This window comes from Barbatula barbatula, assembly GCF_947034865.1.
Source record: "Barbatula barbatula genome assembly, chromosome: 1".
Taxonomy (NCBI): Eukaryota; Metazoa; Chordata; class Actinopteri; order Cypriniformes; family Nemacheilidae; genus Barbatula; species Barbatula barbatula.
The window spans coordinates 18442186-18460667 of NC_136766.1; the positions used below are offsets into that span (position 1 = coordinate 18442186).

Here is an 18482-nt window from a genome sequence, read left to right on the forward strand (position 1 = left end):
CTACTCCTCCTACTGTACTGCTACTATTTGATTTACTTTCATCCTCTCTTCTCTCTTATCGTCTATCTCCTCTCATTTCGTCTGCTCATCTTTCCATCTGTACTCAGCCTGGGTCTGCTTGAGCAGAGCTATCAGGCTTTGGCTAGGGCTGTAAGTGATCTCGGCTGAGCTTTAACTGCGTGGCCTTGCCTTACTGCCTTACCTGTAATCAATTATTTCAGTGGGAGGCTGATAATCTAACCTTAACTAAAGAAGCATTTTAGCTGGTCACTACTTCATTACAAAAGTAGAGAAGAGAAGCGCATTCATTTAAGCAACTGCGTACATTTAAAAACTATTAAATGAAAGTATGTCCTTGGACCATCCTTTTAAAAGTCCAGACGTTTAAAATTGTTTTGCAAATAGTGGATTTTCTTAATTCACAAAAACCAATTGAAATTTCTGGGTAGCTTGTCAAGCATCCACTTTCAGTCTTAAAGCATACTGATCAATCACAATTTATTTTATTACAGTGTTCCTCTTTTGAATGAGTGCCGAATGTTTGCCGGTATAAACTGGATGGGAAATATTCCCTTCAAGGCAGTTGTGAATTAGGCAAATGAGCACATGTGTGTTTGAAGGACCTTTTGCTTAAGAGTTGGATATGCTTTGAGACAAGTGTTCTTTGTATGTAAGTGTGTCTGTTCAAATGGGGGTTTTGTTTTTCGCAGGTTATTCCTCTAGACATCACAGTGGAGCTGCAGAAGCAGATCATGTCCGAACTTGAGATCCTTTATAAGGTCTGAAGTTCTTTTTCACCTTGCACGAATACTAAGTTTGAATGTATATCACTTTTTTCTAATGCATTTCAAATCTAGGAAAAGTGACCTGGTTTTGATGTGGGCACTTTTTTCAGTACTGTAGTGATATCAGGATCTCGACGTTCTCTCTGTATTACTTTGAGTTTAAACCTCTTACTTAACTAATTTGATATCAGACTGCTTCAGGAATCAGGATGCAAGTCAGTTTATTTATCAAAAAACAAACACATTGGTGTAGAGTGGTTTCAGTTTTCAGATAAGTTTGAGGTGTATGACTGTGATAAGTTTGAAAGAAGTGGCATTAATTATTTAGAGATCAGTGCCCATGTTGTCCAGTGTATCTACTCTAGTAACCTACACTGACAACAGCTGCCAGATAGACTTTAATTTATTACCAAATCACCATTTCTGCTCAATGAACCAATCGTATCGAATAATCGGCCAATCGGACAAATCAAAATAATCGAGGTTATGCTAACCTGCATTATCACGTTGACTTATGTTTATTAACTACCTCACAAATATAATTTAATCTAAACAACCAATGATATGTTTCCTTTAATTTAGTTTCCACTGACACATATCAAGTGACTCCACCGTTATAGAATTACAGGCTATACAGTATGTAGTCCAAACAGTATAAACAAACATCCACCTGGCGAGGCTGGGGTTATACATCACTGTAATACCATTAACCAGCGCATATTATTGGTTATATGGTCATACTTTTATGATAAAGAGCAAAACATATGCTTGATAATTTGTTTGCCATCCTTTTAATATATTTGATTGTTTTGTTTACAGTGTGACTCTCCTTACATAATACAATTCTACAGTGCATTCTTTGTGGAGAACAGAATATCTATATGCACTGAGTTTATGGATGGTAGGTATTATCTGTGGATTTGCCCATTGTATATTATTGCCATTATTTGGAGAATAAATGCTTTTCTGGAGTAATAGAGGTCTGTCTTAACTGTGCATCATCATAGGCAGATTTGTAAGTTTGTAAGATCCCTTTCCTATTATTTTACAAAGTTATATGACTTTTTTCACTTTCAAATCATATACCCCTAATTTTGTTATTTTACACTATATTTGACATTTATATTGACACTCACATCTCAAGGATTTTTGAAGAGATGTGGGATTTTACTATTATAAGTAAGCAGATCTGTGAAGTCTTTGTGACCATAACCAGGAAACACAATGTTGCAAATACCAAAGATAGGGGTGGTGGGATAAATAGACAGATTGTGATTATAGTTTTTGATTGCGACAGATTGTAGTATTTTTGTTATTGGTGCAGGTGGTTCTCTGGATGTGTACTGGAAAATTCCTGAACACGTCTTGGGGAGGATTGCAGTAGCTGTAAGTAATAAGACTTGTTGCGTGCATATGAGAGAAGTTTAGTTGGAAATCAGTGATACTGGCAATAAAGACCTGTATGTGTGTGTGTGTGTGTGTTAATTTTTACAGCATTTTACTGTAAACCTTAATACCACCTCTTCATAACCCTTTTTCAGAATAATTAAAGATAAGCAGACACACAACACTTTTGTGTCTATGTTTGTTACTATGAGTATGTTTGTGTTGTAATGCATTTTTATGCATTATGTCTGTATAGGTGGTAAAAGGATTAACATACCTATGGAGCCTAAAGATTTTACACAGAGGTGGGGAAGGGACTTTACAATATCTATTGAAAAAACATCCACACATACAGCTACTGAAAAAATTAAGAGACCATGCCAAATTGTAATTTAATCAGCATTTATAGATGTATTGTGGCCATTACAGTCCATATTTTTATTTGAAATTTAAGATAAATATTGTTTGTAGTTTACAGAATTGAACAGAAATTATACTTTAACACTATACTTTTACCTTAACACTATGCATAGCAAATTCAGAAAAACTGAGAATAATTTGGAAATGGCCTCTTAATTTTTCCTGTGGCTGTCTATTTTATATCTACAGTAAATATTGGCTATAATTTGCGTTGTTTACTCTGTGTTAATGCATTGATTGTGTATTCTTGCAGATGTGAAACCCTCCAACATGCTGGTGAACACTCGAGGTCAGGTCAAATTGTGTGACTTTGGAGTCAGCACACAGGTACAGTTTCAAGAGATTATTTGTGTGTTTGTGTTTGTTTGCAGTAATGTGTATACATTATAGTGTATACTATAATGTGTCTTATTTGGGTGTGCAGAATATAGAGAGCACAGCCATATCAACCTTTGTCCCGTCTGTCTCAATTTCTCTTCTCTCCCCTGTCTCGATCCTCTAGAGAGATCTTGTCTTTGCTCCCAAACTCCCTAGACACTCCTTAGATTGCTTCTCTCCTCTCACTTTCAGATCGTTCTAATTACCACATTGACCAGATATTCAGCATGTGTGCTGGCGTCTGCGTTTGTGGCTGGAGACAATAGTTCACACTGACAAAGTCAGCATCCATCTCTCCACCTCCAATACACTCAGGAGTCCAACAATGGAGCCCAATCACACCACGCGCCCCTCTGTTAATTAATATTCATACCCACATTCCCCGTAGAGATTCGACTTGAAGCTGACCCCTGGATGAGGTGCACGCGCGCGCGCGCGTGTGTTCTCCCGTCCAGACCGCGATTCTGTATTTAGGACCAGCGTATCTTTCATTCACTTACACACAGTGAGAAAGACACGCGTCAGGCCGCTGGGGAACGCTCACATTATGTTTGTCCTATCATTGCTGACATGTGTCATTGTGCTCACATCTCACCATCTCTCCCCTGTGAGAGAAACGACTAAAATTAAACCTGGCTGGCATTTCAATAACACATTATTTTCAGGAGATTTCAATCAGTAACTGTTGCCTTGTCATTTAGCTTATGGCAATTACATCTGTATTGAATTTATGATTAAACAAATATAATAATTATTTTGCTTTGATCATAGGAAGTAAATTTTACTGTTACAGCTATGATATTTGTCAGTTGTGGTATATGCGAAGAAAAGACCACTTTTTCTAATACGTAGAGGTGGGCATGTGAACGCAGCCATAATCCATAGTATTGAACTTTGGTGCTTGACTTGTCCTTGTCTATTAATACTAAAGATGTAAATGACTCTTGACTATTGAATCCTATAGTGTGGCAATAGTTTAGCTGCGAAAGACTGAAGTTGGTGTTTTTGTTCATCTCATTTGTCCACTTCATATAATTTTTAAAACGGCAGTAACAGTTTCTGCCAATCTCATATTAATCTTACCTATAGAGTTGTACTGCATACTTCATATCTTCAAAAAGTATTCAGTTTGATCACATTTATAAAAAACAGATACAGCTGTATGATTATTTCCGAAAAAAGGTTGTGCTCCTAGAGGCATCCAGTGGGAACTAAAGCATGAGCACACAATACATCATTGCATTATTCTTGCATATCTGTTGATTCACTATAAGTTTGTGTTGTTAACATTATGCCACATTAGGTGCCAGTTGCCAACAAAGCACAGACATTTGACTCTGTTTCACTCACCGCGTGCGATTCATGTCCGGCATCTTTTAACACTGGGACCGCTCCATCATCATTTCAAACGATCTCCAAATCCAGCGTTATAGCCACCGTTTATATAACATTCCTTTACCGAAATGCAGTGAACAAACAAACACAGCTGAACTTCCGTAACCCAAACGAAGCACATTGCTCTTTCTCTCACGCCGAGTCATGCTTTTCTGGAAAATTGTCCAATAAGGGACTAAGCCTTGTTACGTAACGGAAAGTCATGTCAGAATGTCAAAGACATCAGAATGTATGAAATATTTTACCCACCCCAAGATGTAAGGCTATCTTTCTCTTCTTTCTTCCACAGTTGGTGAACTCCATTGCTAAAACATATGTGGGAACCAACGCATACATGGCAGTAAGCGGCATTAATTCCTGTGAAGAATCTTTTTTATTTTCAAATTGGTTTTGCCAGTCCTGCTTAATACATTCATGTAATAGGGAAAAAGCTTTGTGTCATATGTGAATGGTGTAATTCACACAATAAGTAATGCTTCAGCACCTACAAGCATAAATTCACATCAGACCGCACACATACAGTATATGGTTGTCACAATAGGTAGCGCAAATGTTTGGCCCTCAGTACCTATTCAAACCAGAGGTTATGTTTCTATTCACTGATTTGTATTGATTCTTCCTCTGTGTGTTTTTGGTTCTGTAGCCAGAGCGGATATCAGGGGAGCAGTATGGTATTCACTCAGATGTGTGGAGTGTTGGAATCTCTTTCATGGAGGTAAAACATTCATATTATACAATTTGTGGGTGCATTAAAACCAACATACTGTATACACGTCCTTGCATTCGTAGTTTGGGTGGACTGGTGTCTTACGGTTTCTGCTGAGTTCTGCTGATAGTCCCTGCCGGCAGCCTGTCCAAACAGATGTTGGCCTACAGCTATGCATGGATCACACTCAGGATCTCCCACTGACTCACACACAGCACACACTCGTATGCTATATGCTGTCTTTTTTGACCCATCTTTTTCCTGTTCTAAAGTTCTAATGCAAGCATAAGACTGAGAAACAAGATTTTTCATCTTTGTTTGTACAGGAACAATGGTTTCTGTTTATCAAAAAAGACATGGAATAAATTGTGTATGTGTGTATTTCTGTCTTCAAAAACAGAAATGTATGTGTATTGAGACATTAAAGAAAGGGGAAGTGTGTGTATGTTAGAGAGCACAGGATTCTGAGTCAGTGTGGCAAAACGCTATCAATCACTCAGCCAGCAGAACGTCCAGTAATTATAGTGCTGTGTTCTTTTTACCTCCACTACTTCACCAGTCCCAGAGGTGTGTGTGTGAACACAGCACAGGTGTGTGCGTACGGTATGGAAGATTTGTTTTGTGGAGGGGATGTTTTTTATAAGCAGAAACCAGCAGCATAAAATGTATGAGTGGATTAGTTTTCAATATGGTGGTTTAACTCCAGTGCTGAAAATGCCGTGCTGGTAGTTCTCTTCAGCTTTATTGATTCTCATTTTGTAATTGTCAGCGCTTCTCATTGGCTGTGATGAATTGTTATTGTATCCCTGGACTCAATCCATTGATTGCATTTATCAATACTGCTTGATATCATCACTGAGATGTTAAGGGCGAGAAACATCAAGGGTCGTATGGATTGACACTATTATGAGTTGATGAACAGTTTATTGATCCTATTATGAGCTAGAATTGAACGTGCTGTGTTGTATTGTGTTGTTCGAAAAGAGATCGATTCTTGTTCGGGTACTGGAATGTTGTAGCAGTTCAGGTGATTTACCTGTAGGTTTTGTTGGCTGATTTCTTAAACAAGGCAAACTCGCATCTGAATTGGGACTGAACTGAAATGGTTTGATGGGTATTTCAGCTTCAAAGAAATTCTAAACTTGACCGTTGTGTATGTATACATATAGAGTAACTTCAATTTTTTTCCTTTTTTTCCATTTACAGTTGGCACTGGGGTCTTTTCCATATCCACAGGTGAGTCTACATCAACAAATCTTGTACTAGTTTAGCTGTCTTAAAGTACAGTTCACCAAAAATAAAATGATGTCATCATTTACTCACTTTCGAGTTGTTCCTAATGTGTATACATTTCTTTGTTCTGATGAACACAGAGATATTTGGAAGAATGCTTGTAACCAAACACTTCTCGGACCCCATTGACTACCATAGTAGGAAAAATTACTTATAATTTTTTAGTTCTGTTGAAAACAAAAGAAGACGTTTTGAAGAATGTAGGACAGCAAACATTTCTGAGGCACTTTTGACTACCATTGTCATTTTTCCTACTATGGTAGTCACTGGGGGTCCAAACACTGTTTGGTTACACGCATTCTTTCAAATATCTTTCTCTGTGTAAATCGGAACAACAACATTTATACAGATTTGGAACAAGTCAAGTGTGTGTACATGACAGAATAACAATTTTTGGGTGAACTGTCCCTTTAAACATCCCAGTTTCTTTTCAAATTCATGACATTTGGCGCAGTGTTCTTATTGAACTTTGTTTCTAACATCCATATAGACATCTACACCTAACTTTGATTGAAAGCCTCAGTTTCTCTAATCAGACTCCTAGCTGTTAAAGTTGTGCATGTTGGAGTGCAGTGAGTTTCAGGGGCCCTTTAATGAGGGAAATGTTGACTAATGCTCAATAAATTACTCCCAGCATGCCTGTTGGGTTAATTAGCATATTAAAACAAAGCAGCCACTCAGGGCATGCAGGGGGAAGTCAGAAAGGAACATTTTGAGGCTGCGTCTAGTGCCATTGCCTTGAGCGTTGAGTTTAGAAGAACAGTCACAGAGAATGGGCTTGGCACTTCTGTGCTTTGTGCTGTATCTCGCTTGATGCAAAGCTGTTGGCCAAGTTACACAACGAAAAAAAACATTTGCAGTGAATTTCTAATGTGCAATTCAATAAAACAATTTGGTGCTATGAAGAGTGTTCATGTTCTGTGTTTTACCTTTTTTTGTGTTTTTCTGGGTTTTTCCCCCCTGTCAAGCTGCTTTTGAACAATGCAAATTGTGAAAAGCGCTATATAAATAAAATTGAATTGAATTGAAGAGTGTGATTGGGATCTTTACGATTAATCATAGATTTTAGATTCTGTTACACGCACGGATATGTCAGTAAAATAATAGACGGTTAAAGAAACTGAGAAAACATACAAAAGATGATAGGTAAAAACAGAAAGACATGTATGAGGCGGTGTGTGTATTAGTGTATCCGTGCGGTTTTCTGTGTGTGCATTAGCCCGTGGCCTCCAGGCTTGTTTCATTTGAAATTGTTTTCCTCTGCTCTCCAGCGTTATCTATTAACAGTGCCATTATCATGTTAATCCACAGAGTATTATTACATAAACTAATGTATTCACTTTTCACAAACACTACCTCATACACACACAGACATTGTCTGTGTGATACTGCGACTGGATCTTTCCCTGAGAACAGTAGACTTCATACTTGTCCTTGAAATATTGGACAAAAATCTATATTTTCATGCTTTTAAAAATCCTTTCAGGTCTATTATTCTTTCCACAGTACATCCTCGAACCTCATACATCATTATCAGATAAAGCGATAGTGATTGATCGAGAAACCAAAACGGCAAAACTTTTGTTCTCAGCCCGTAGAGCCAGAGGCGCAATATACTGAAGCATTGCATGTATACACACCCCATTAATTTATTACTTCCTCCTCTAATCTTGCTTTCCCCGTGTTCTTGCGTTTGTGCAATTCTTATGGAATGAAAACGGAGAGAGGCATGAAGGAGAAAGAAGGAGGGGGTTAGCCAGTAAGAGAGGGAGAGAGAGCTCAACCTCCCACTGCTAGAGCGTTTTTGCTCTTGATGTTAATTTTCACAGCTCCATATGGTGCTGCGCAGACTCTTCACCTGCAGGCATGACACACACACACGCCACCACCCAGCCAGCACACACACTACCTCAGGCCTGGCCTGTCACTCACATCAGCCGAGGCATCTGTCTGTTCTCTCTCTCACGCATATGCTGGCGCAGTCATTGTCCATTGTGTGTGGTGATCTTAAGAATTGCCCCCATACCACACACATTAGTCCAGAGCTTTAAATCTGCTGCTTTTTGTAAGCGGGTGCTTCCACATTAGTGTATGTGTGCATTCCTGTGTTTTCTTTGTATGTTATCTTGTCATTGATTATAAAAGGCTCTTTAATTTCGTCTCACCCCATGTTGGGATTAATTTGCATTCTTTGTCAGGAGTTAATGGCGTCTCCCGATGGCTCGCTCGGAAAATCTTTGAAGACTGCAGACTGGCTGGCGTGTGTATACAGCCTCCAGCGCTTCTCCTCCTGATTGATTTGTTGTTGCCTTTTCGGTTTTCCGGCTGTTTTGGTTTCAGCTCATTTTGAGTCTCATATTCATGTGAATACACTATATATGATGTTGCTCTCCTGGAGATTTAACACTACGTTGAAATGCGTTTCAGTGAGAGATGCTTGTCTGGATGTTTTGACGTGCGTTAAAAGTGTTGAATTATATATTTCACCTAGCTAGAATTTATTCTCTATCAACAACTGCCTTGTAGAATTGACATCTCTACGGGAACAATGTTGATTTGCATTTAGTTTCAAAGGTTCATTTTTTTTGGAAAAATCAGAATGTTACATTTTCAGATGGCATCAGTTGTGGTCTTGACTGTTCCGTGGAGGTGACATCAGTGTATTTCATCTGATTATATTGGAAAACAACACATATCGACAAATATTGATGTCTTTAATTGTCATGTGATTGCTAGGGTTTGCAGTTTTAGCCAATGCTGCGTGTTATTTAGTTCCTACATTAAACTCCAAAGTCTCCAGGTACTTAGAGAGAAGAGCCGTGTTTAATTGAGAGAGAATCAATGACCAGCATAATATATCATCAAGAGTGGCCTCACACCATTAGATGTTAGTTTAAACTATGCATTTCAGGCAGGAGGATTGGACCAGGTCACATAAGATGTGCATTGGCCTCCTGTTAGCTGGATAAAAAAACATAGTTTCAGCATATTAAGCATTTTAATATTTATTTATAGATATGCAAAACAGATCTGGAAAACAGAAAAGGTTATTATATATAATAGTATTGATGAATTATTATCATTATATATACTGAGGTATAATGTCAAAGGACCAGTTTGTAAGATTAAGGAGGATCTAATGGTAGAAATTCAGTACAATATACATGTCTTTAGAGGTGTATAAAGACCTTACATAATGAAGCGTTATGTTTGTATTACCTTAGAATTAGCTATTTCTATCTGCATCGTGTTGTTTCTACAGTAGCCCTAAACTGACCAACCGCTCTACAGAACACGTTTCGTAATTACGTTATGTTCTTCATCAAAGAAGCGAAAACGTGACGTTGTCTCAGTCGCTACATTTTACTGACTGTTCCTTTAACACTTGACCTGTGAATATTTAATAGACGAAGTTCAAAATGCGTGAAAGTTTTATATACTTTGTGTTGGTTTCCCTTTTGTGAACTCATTCAGTGGTTTGAGCTAATAGAAACGTAGCTACAGAAAAGCACAACGTGTTTTCACATAATTGTAAGACATGAGTGCTCACATGAGTGTAACAAAATCATTATTAAACCAGTTGTGTTATACTGCTTGACTGATCGAGAACTAACACACTTTTATTCCTAGACTGTGATGTCTTATGAGATGCATATCATGTTGCTACTTGTACAGTCAAACATATAAACCTGGAGGCAAATAAAAAGCAGGAAATAGAAAATTAACAAAAAAACATTGCTTGGTGAAGCTTGTCCTAATTGAGGATCAGACTATTAGCAACTGTGTTTTCATTATGTAAATGATGTTAACACATCATGCCCGTATCTTGCCAACAGGGTTTCATAATCTTCTCCCAGTGATCGTAAATATGTCCAAGTGCAACGTTTGTGATTATTACATGCTAATTACATGTAGCCTGTTTTCTATTGTTGTTTTTTGCTCTCACCCTCCCACACTGATTCTCACCCAAATCCGTTTCTTCTTTTTCCTCCCCTTCCAGATTCAAAAGAACCAGGGCTCCTTAATGGTAAGTGTTTTTCATGTATTTTCGGAGATGTAGACGGCCCCTCCCGTAAACCCTCGCGCAGTTTTCTCCTCACCTCGCTTGGTTGCTTCCCTCTGAAGTTAATACAACACAATATTACGCTTAGTCTTAACGGCCTGTATTCAGATTAGGTGCCATTAGAAATAAGAAAACATTGCAGATCAAATGGCTTTTTCCGAGTCAGAGTGCATTTGATTAAGCTGTATTGCTACCTGTTTTATTGCATTAATGATTTTATTTTTGCACTGTAAGGACGTTATCCGGGGTCTAATCTCTTTTTCTTCTACCCCCCTCTTCCACAGCCTCTTCAGTTATTGCAGTGCATTGTTGATGAGGTGAGTCTGTGTCCCATGTACGACAACGTCACTAATGGGGTGGAAAGCTGATATTTTGTTTCCTAATGAAGCGAGGTGCATTATCAGCTCTGCTCAGGGTTTGGAAACTGGAACTGTCATGAGGTTGGCCGCACTCATCTCGAGGTCTCCAACAAAATATTTGCCTAAATTCTGGATGTGAAGTCAGAAATATAAATTAAAAATAGAACTGTATGGAAATATGATAGATAATCCTAATTTTATAAATGATATTCTTCCACTCTAGCCCCGCCCACTGGTTCGCGAATGACTTTAGCCACACATAGTACGCTCCCGCATTTGTGATGATTGACAATCTGGTAATAATAGCAACATATGTTTTGGTTAAAGGTTTGTTTTGTCTGTCAGTTTAAACTAAACTGCTCTTATACGCCGTGTTGTGTTTATGCTCAGAAGGCTGCATCACACAGCGCTCTTTTGCTGTGTTGCCATATTTGTTATTAATAAGCGCTTTTATGCTTGTTGTTTGGTCTTCAATCAAAAAGCCTCGGCACTTAGGTCTTAATAAATGGTCAGTTGCAGATTTTGAGAATATTTGGTCTTATAAACAGTTTGCATTTGAAGGTTCATTTTCCTCTTGTCTTTATTTGCTTGAACAAGGCACATGTTGATGCTGGATTTGCAGAGAAACCGAGATTAAAAAGCAATGATGTGCCATCAATATCCAATCCGACTGGAATCATATATGTCAATGCGTAACTTTTGCTTTGTTAGAGATCGCTTTATATGTCCTGATTATCTGTAACCTACGTGTCTGACCAAGTTTACAGAAGGCTCCAACTAAGCACGTAGCTTGTCAAATAGACACACAGAAATGTACATCACATGGCACACTGGTGACTTTTGGAACTGTTATCCAATCATAACAGTGGCTTCCAAGTCAAGCAGTGGCTTCCAAGTCTTCAATGCCGCCCGGCCCGCTCATAAGAGCCGAGCGTTTCTTGAGCCAGCCTCAAATCCTGGGTAGAAAATAGCCTATTACTTGTTTTTGAATGAAAAAACTAAGTGAACGTCATAAGTAGACCTCAGACAAGGAGTATAAGTGATCAAAAAGGCCAGTTCATGACACCTTACAACAAAAAACAATTTGGCTTACTGTCAGCAACATGCTTTTAGTTTATTTTCAGATCTCTTTCATTTCCTCGTATTCTCCTACACACTCAGAGTTTGCTGGGGTAATGTAGCATGACAGTGCTCTGGACAACTGAGGGTTGCGGACCACAGAGTTGTTGCATTAACCTTGACATGCGTTAGGCGCTAAAATACACCAAGCTGAACCCTGACAGTTTTCTCACCCTTATCTCTCTAAGGAGCTGGGTTAGGGTCAGTTAAAGCTAGATATTTATTGGACAGATACAGCTCTGTGTTAGACTCCCTTCTTTGATATACACAAAACTCTGGAATATATAGCAGTTCCTCTTTTTTAGAGTTGTCTGTAGTAATTCGCCTAACATCTTAGATGTTTTAGTCACTGTTATCTTACCCTTCCAAGAGAAAAACAATGTTTAAGTAATGTGGTCAAGAAAAATCTCAGCTCATCTAAAAATGTCAATGTTATAAGGAATAATATTCTTCCTTACATCTTAATTTGTGTTCATTGGAAATTAGTCTTCAAGTGATAGTGACACTGAAAATTCGGTCATCATTTGCTTTCATCACTTTCTTTCTTCTGCAGAACTCAAAAGAAGACATTTTGAAAAATGTTGATAACCGAACCATGGCGATACGCATTGACTTGCACTGGTTTTGTGGCCATGCAATACAAGTAGTGGGTACCGCCGTTTTTCTGTTACCAACATTCTTCAAAATATCTTCTTTTGTGTTCTGCAGAAGAAAGAAAGTCAAACAGGTTTGAAACGACAAGAGGGGAAGTAAATGATGACAGGAATTGTAATTTCGGAATGAACAACCCCTTGAAATTAGCATGTCTAAAGAGAAAAGTGAGGTCATCTTTCACCCTACTCACAAACACTCAAACAATCTCCAAATTTACATCACTCTCCCCAGCATTTAGTTAAAGCCCGTAGGCCATGGTAACTCCGACATTTAAAAGCGCTTTCCACCGCTATGTGAGTAATTAATAAGTAATTGTGTTAATTGTGTGTGTGGGGGGAGTCTCTCCTTTCTCTTCTCTGCTTGAGCTCCTCACTGACACGTGCTAATAACAGCGCCTGAGAGAGATGGAGAAGAGGGCCGCATAAACACACATTAAACATACTGAACGTGTCCTTTCCGCTATAGATCGTGCGTAATTAATAATTAAACGGCCGCTCGTGTAATGAGTTGACCCGGATAACCTGTTCATTACTCACCCGGCAGACGCATCGCTCAAACTATTTTTTGCCGTGCCCTTCGCTCCAGCTCCCTCAGGCCAGGGAACGCGCTGCCACGCAGACAGGCACCAAGTTTAGCTGACCGTAGCCTTATTACTCACCGCCACTGATTTACAACCTTCACAGAGAGACGGATAGAGATGCGGCTGCTCCCCTGGACCTACTTTAGAGAGTAATCTAGTGCAGAGAGTGAATGTGATAGACTGAAAGCGCAGGAGAATAGAGAACGTTAGAAACTGAACCTGAGAGAATAAAAAGAACCCTGCTCTTGAGAGAGACGGAAATAAAGACGATGGAAAGAAGGAGTTCATGACTAGGGTTGGTTACCGTTCACTTTTTCGGTACCAATATGGTACCTAGAATTCGGTGCCGGTACCAAAAGGTACCTTTTTTGGGTACTTTACTCTCTGTGTAATAAAAAAAACAATAATTTCAGTGAATAAAAAGTCCAAACCTCTCAACATCAAAATTTTGTTAAAATTTTACAGAAAGAGAAATTAAGAGTATAGAAATAACTGCAGCATTATAATTACTTCCAGTTTATTCTATTTCCTCATCAAACACATAATCATTTATTGATGCAGTGTGATCATTTACCTACACCATGAGGCCTCCACCATTAACAGACCATTAGATAATATAGAAAAACTAAACTTGAAAAGTCTACAACAATATTTTTAACAGCGTCGTTACTGAAAACAACAGATTGATTTGTACTATACATTTTTAACAGAGATACTGAAAGAATTACATCTATATGATGTTGATCATACAATAATACATAATGTAAATGTGCATCAGTCTCCTGCTGTGCTACTCACAGCTTCAAACTGCACCTTGACGGCCTCACTTGCCTCTTTCCATTGACTGCTCTAATCCGTTACGCGCACATTTCCTTAATGCGAGTGTATGCTTAATTTTCTAAACAAGAACAAGTGAAGAAATTTATATAAATATCATAACCATATGTAGAGTCAAGTGTTTATTTTTTACTCACCCACTTGACGTTCAACATGTTTTAAGACCTCCCGGTGTCTTCGGAACACAAATAAAGATATTTTAGGTGACATCCGAGAGATTTCCAGGCCTCCTCATAGACATCATGGTTAAAGTTGTTGTCAAGACTCCTCTGTCTTGTCAGTGTATGGTGTGCGTTCACAAGAGCACTTTGACGCATGCGCATTCGGTGGGGGCAGACGCCGGCGTTCTTACTGACAACTTGGAAACGCAACTCTGTGTTAACAACCAGACGTACTTTTTCTGGATCGTGACAACAACTGTAACCATGTCGTCTATGAGAAAGCCTGGAAATCTCTCGGATGTCACCTAAAATATCTTTATTTGTGTTCCGAAGACGCCGGGAGGTCTTAAATCATGTTGAACGTCATGTGGGTAAGTAAAGATTAAAACAATTTCGATAATGTGATGAACTTTTCCTTTAAAGGATATTCAGCACCGAGACCTGATCGGCGTGAACGTAGCGTCGGTAAAGATGAAAAGTCGCTTTAAGCGATAAGTGCATGAGATAAATTCAGGAAGGTCACAGGTGGTTGATCTAATAATCTGACCACTTGGACTTTGAGAGCATGTCGGTACTGACAGTCCACCTTGTTTGAAGGGCATTGTGAATATCAGCTAGATGGTTTCCATGGTGACCCCAGTATAAATAATCAGCCGCAAGGCCTCGAAGGGCTCAGGGGAAGGGTGAATAAACGGCTAAATGAGGTGATGCATACAAGAGCTATTTTATCCTCCTGTTTCTCTCGTGCTTACTCTTTCACCTCCTCCCGAATTCACTTTTTCTTCCCTTTCTCGCTTTCCTAAATCAGTGTTTTGCATTTGTAGTGCTTATTTATGGGAGACTGCTTAGTTTCACTAACTCGGAACGTCACACTTGTCCATCTGCATGGCGACCCGTCTTTAATTGTCCCTCTCTGCTTTTGTATTGAAGATTCGGCTTAAATTCACCTCTGTAATTACTGATCTAATTTTGCCTGATAATTGCTGGCGGGCAATTACATGTATATTTACTGCTGGTATTGTGGAGGAAGACGGGCTGCGGTCTTGTTCTGTTTGTAGTGTGGGATAATGGCAGCAAGCTGCATAATCTAACAGCACTTTCATCATCATCCTGATCATGCAGCCGCTACATCAAAGACCCCAAATGAAGGAGTCTGTGTGCTCGGGTGTGCACATCTGTTTGTGTACGTGTACCTGCGTATGCGTCTCACTGTATTTACATGTGCCTGGTTGTGCACATTGTTTTGAATCTATGTTTTTGGTCTGAGCGTGTGTGTGTGTGTGTGTGTGTGTGTGTGGTATGGCCTCCAGGCTGTGAGTCTTGGCTGTGTAATGATGTGTAGCTGCAGTAAAGCCCCTCCAGATATGTTCATTTGAATAGGTGCATTTCACACCCCTAAATCCCACAACGGCAAACCCAAAACCCTTTTTAAAGTCATTATTTTCCATCATCCCATTATCTGAAAGTATTTGGGTGTTTTGTAAACCAAAATGGGTTTGCTTGTATGCTGCAGTTAAGGTTTAATTTTATTCCCACTGCCCTCTCACAGCAGTTTTTTCTTCTCTTTGTCCCTCACAAATAGACATTTCTCTATAGAAAATCCATTCAACCTGCCTTCCAATACATCAGTCCTTCCCAAACACCTTGAGTTTCATTCTGTGTTTAAGGCTTTGGTTTGCCTTCAAACATATTGATGTCCTCAGTTTTTTTCTTTGAGGCCATATAATTTAAATTACTCAGCATTAAGTGATTAAGGTTTGATGGGGTTAGAATAAAAATAGACCTTTCTCTGAACCTCTCGTGCTTGCATTTCTTTGTGTCATGTTTGTTTTTCTTCAATAGTCTTAGATACAATATGGGGTCTGAATTCTTACCAAATCTTACTTTAGACTGAATTTGAGTCAATTTTGTCCCAGAGACATTTGAAAACACTAGGATACAAGCGTCCTATTCACACAATAAAAGAGGGAGAATTGGAATCTGGCTTTTTGTTGTTTGTTCCATTTGGTTTTTGTGTGTCTGTCCCTCAGACGTGTCTGATTCAATTTTCTGACGATGTTATCATTGTTTCGGGGTTGAGGTCAGAACCAAATGTTTTTTTGAAACTGTATGCTTTCTGGTTCGTAGTCATGAACGGCCTTCTCTGCCATTCTTTGTGTGAGTCTAAGCGTTTTGTCTGTCCTTCCCTGTTTGTTCCATGTTTTGTGTCAGAGATCTTCTACTCTCCAACAAAAGAGGGGTTCAGGTGCAGCCAAAAAATGAATATACACGGCTTCACACGTACATACCTCATTATGGATCATAAACCTTTGGGAACCTTGTCAAGGCCAAACAGAGGCTAAAGAAACAGTTATAAACATTTTAAAGTTGTTTAATTGAGTTTGTTCATATTTTAATATGCTGTGTTATTTTATTTGTTGTTTTTGTCAATGAAAGGTTTATGTGTGTTTTTGTGTAGGCCTATTTGTTTTGTCTTGACAATATTTGAGTCTTCTGACATTTACTTTTATTGTGGAGCTTGTTAACTTAATAAAGAAGATTTGTTTGTGATGATGTTAAAGTAAGCTTTTATATACAGTATGTTGTCTTTATTTTCAGGACCCCCCTATGCTTCCTGTTGGTCAGTTCAGTGAGAAATTTGTCAACTTTATTACACAAAGGTGAGTGACCTGACCACTTTCTTCATGTCTCTTACTTAGACACACAAATACACATACAGCCGTCGAAACAAATACGAGACCATTCAAATAGTTAATTGAATCAGCATTTCTAGGTTTAGGGATAAATTGAGGTTATAAATATGTTTTTCTTTTCCTAAATACGTGTTGTATTGCTTTGAAGTGAATATGAACTTTTCTATGCAGTGTCTGAGGTGTAAAATAATATTCTCTATATTTCAGTAGTCATTTCATATGCCTAAAAATAGTCAATATAAACAAATATTAAAAAAAAGAAATGGTGTCTTTATTCAAATTAATATTTCCGCAGCTGTATATGATGAAAATGGCATACATTTACAAATAAATTTAAATGGGTAGTTAAAGACTAATTTTTATTTTAAGCGAATATTTAAAAAAAATAACAATGAAAATAAATCTCTCTTATGCTGTCGTATATGATAAATATTATTGATATTAAACAATGTAATATTAACAGTTTTTTTCCCCTATGTCACACAAAAGGACACATGTACGATTTATTCATCAACTACCCAAATACACTTTCCTGTAATGCTCAGTTTAAGGATTTAAATGTTGATAGTTTATACTGATAATGTGGGACTGTTCTTCGTGAATATTTTAGCTTTGTGTTATTGTGTGCCTAGATTATTTTTGCATCTGCATCAAAAGTGTAGCGGTAGAGTGGGAGAGATGTGTTAATCTTACCAGATAGCACAGCAATTAGACAATGGTAAATATTTACTTGACGTTCAACATCGGCACACTTAAACATCCGCACACAAATTTCCCTTTCACAGGTCATGCCCCAAGAAACACAAATTCCCCTTGCATGGTTTCTCTGCCACTCTAGGCCTGTGGGCATAGTGGGTGAATCCAGATGTTTTGGGGATTTGTGTAGCAGCTGATGTTTACTTGCAATGCACGTTATTTACACAAACAGGTCACCTGGCTCACGTTTGTCACCCCTGCCTAGCGCTGCTCTTCCAACATCCTCTTCTATTAATAGGCTGTTCTGAGTGTGTGTGTCATTCATCATGGTCCAAATGGGCCCCTCTGTAGGCCGCTCTGTCCCTGTAATTCCTCCCCTTCCTTATCTGGGTCAGCTTGACTAATTTACCTGCACTTAGGTGTGATCTGTGCCAAGGAGAATTGATAATTACTTACCTCTCCCTTTATCACTTTGAGGCCTGGTTAGATTAACCTCAACGATACAATGATAAAAGGTATGAAAAGATGTTGAAGAAGAAGATGTACTGGAAAATCTGGAAGGTTTAGTAGCAGGCATTTATTTTTATTAGGGAAAGTGTAATTATCACTGGGTGTTTATTGGTTTCACCTTACAGTTAATTTAATCCGTCACTTAATAATTATTTTATAATTCATTGTATATTTCAATGAATTGTACATTTTAGCACTCTCATTTTTGGTCACAAAAGATCATCCATCTAAACTAAATGTTATTTTACGTTTCTGGTGTTTCAAACACCCAAGTACATAACTTTACATACAACTTTCCTCAATGTTAAGAACAATTTTGTTAAATCAGATATTTAGGTTCCCCATTCACAGTAAGGTAATAAGGGAACATACAAATATTTATTTCTAAAAAACAGAAGACATAAGCTTGCTATCAGAGTAAAGTTGTTTAAATACTAAAGTAAAGGA

The 18482-nt window shown here is 38.3% G+C and overlaps 1 protein-coding gene across 1 annotated transcript in view; it reads left to right on the forward strand.

Annotated features, from left to right (window-relative positions):
- The window catches only part of map2k5 (mitogen-activated protein kinase kinase 5), a 38930-nt gene that overhangs the window by 12701 nt on the left and 7747 nt on the right, over positions 1-18482 (forward strand). The window contains exons 10-20 of the mRNA XM_079467421.1: positions 711-779; positions 1605-1686; positions 2110-2171; positions 2428-2476; positions 2845-2918; positions 4654-4704; positions 5008-5079; positions 6277-6306; positions 10364-10390; positions 10711-10743; positions 16735-16796. Of these exons, the coding sequence (XP_079323547.1) occupies positions 711-779; positions 1605-1686; positions 2110-2171; positions 2428-2476; positions 2845-2918; positions 4654-4704; positions 5008-5079; positions 6277-6306; positions 10364-10390; positions 10711-10743; positions 16735-16796 (611 nt within the window). The remainder of the gene's footprint in view (positions 1-710; positions 780-1604; positions 1687-2109; positions 2172-2427; positions 2477-2844; positions 2919-4653; positions 4705-5007; positions 5080-6276; positions 6307-10363; positions 10391-10710; positions 10744-16734; positions 16797-18482) is intronic.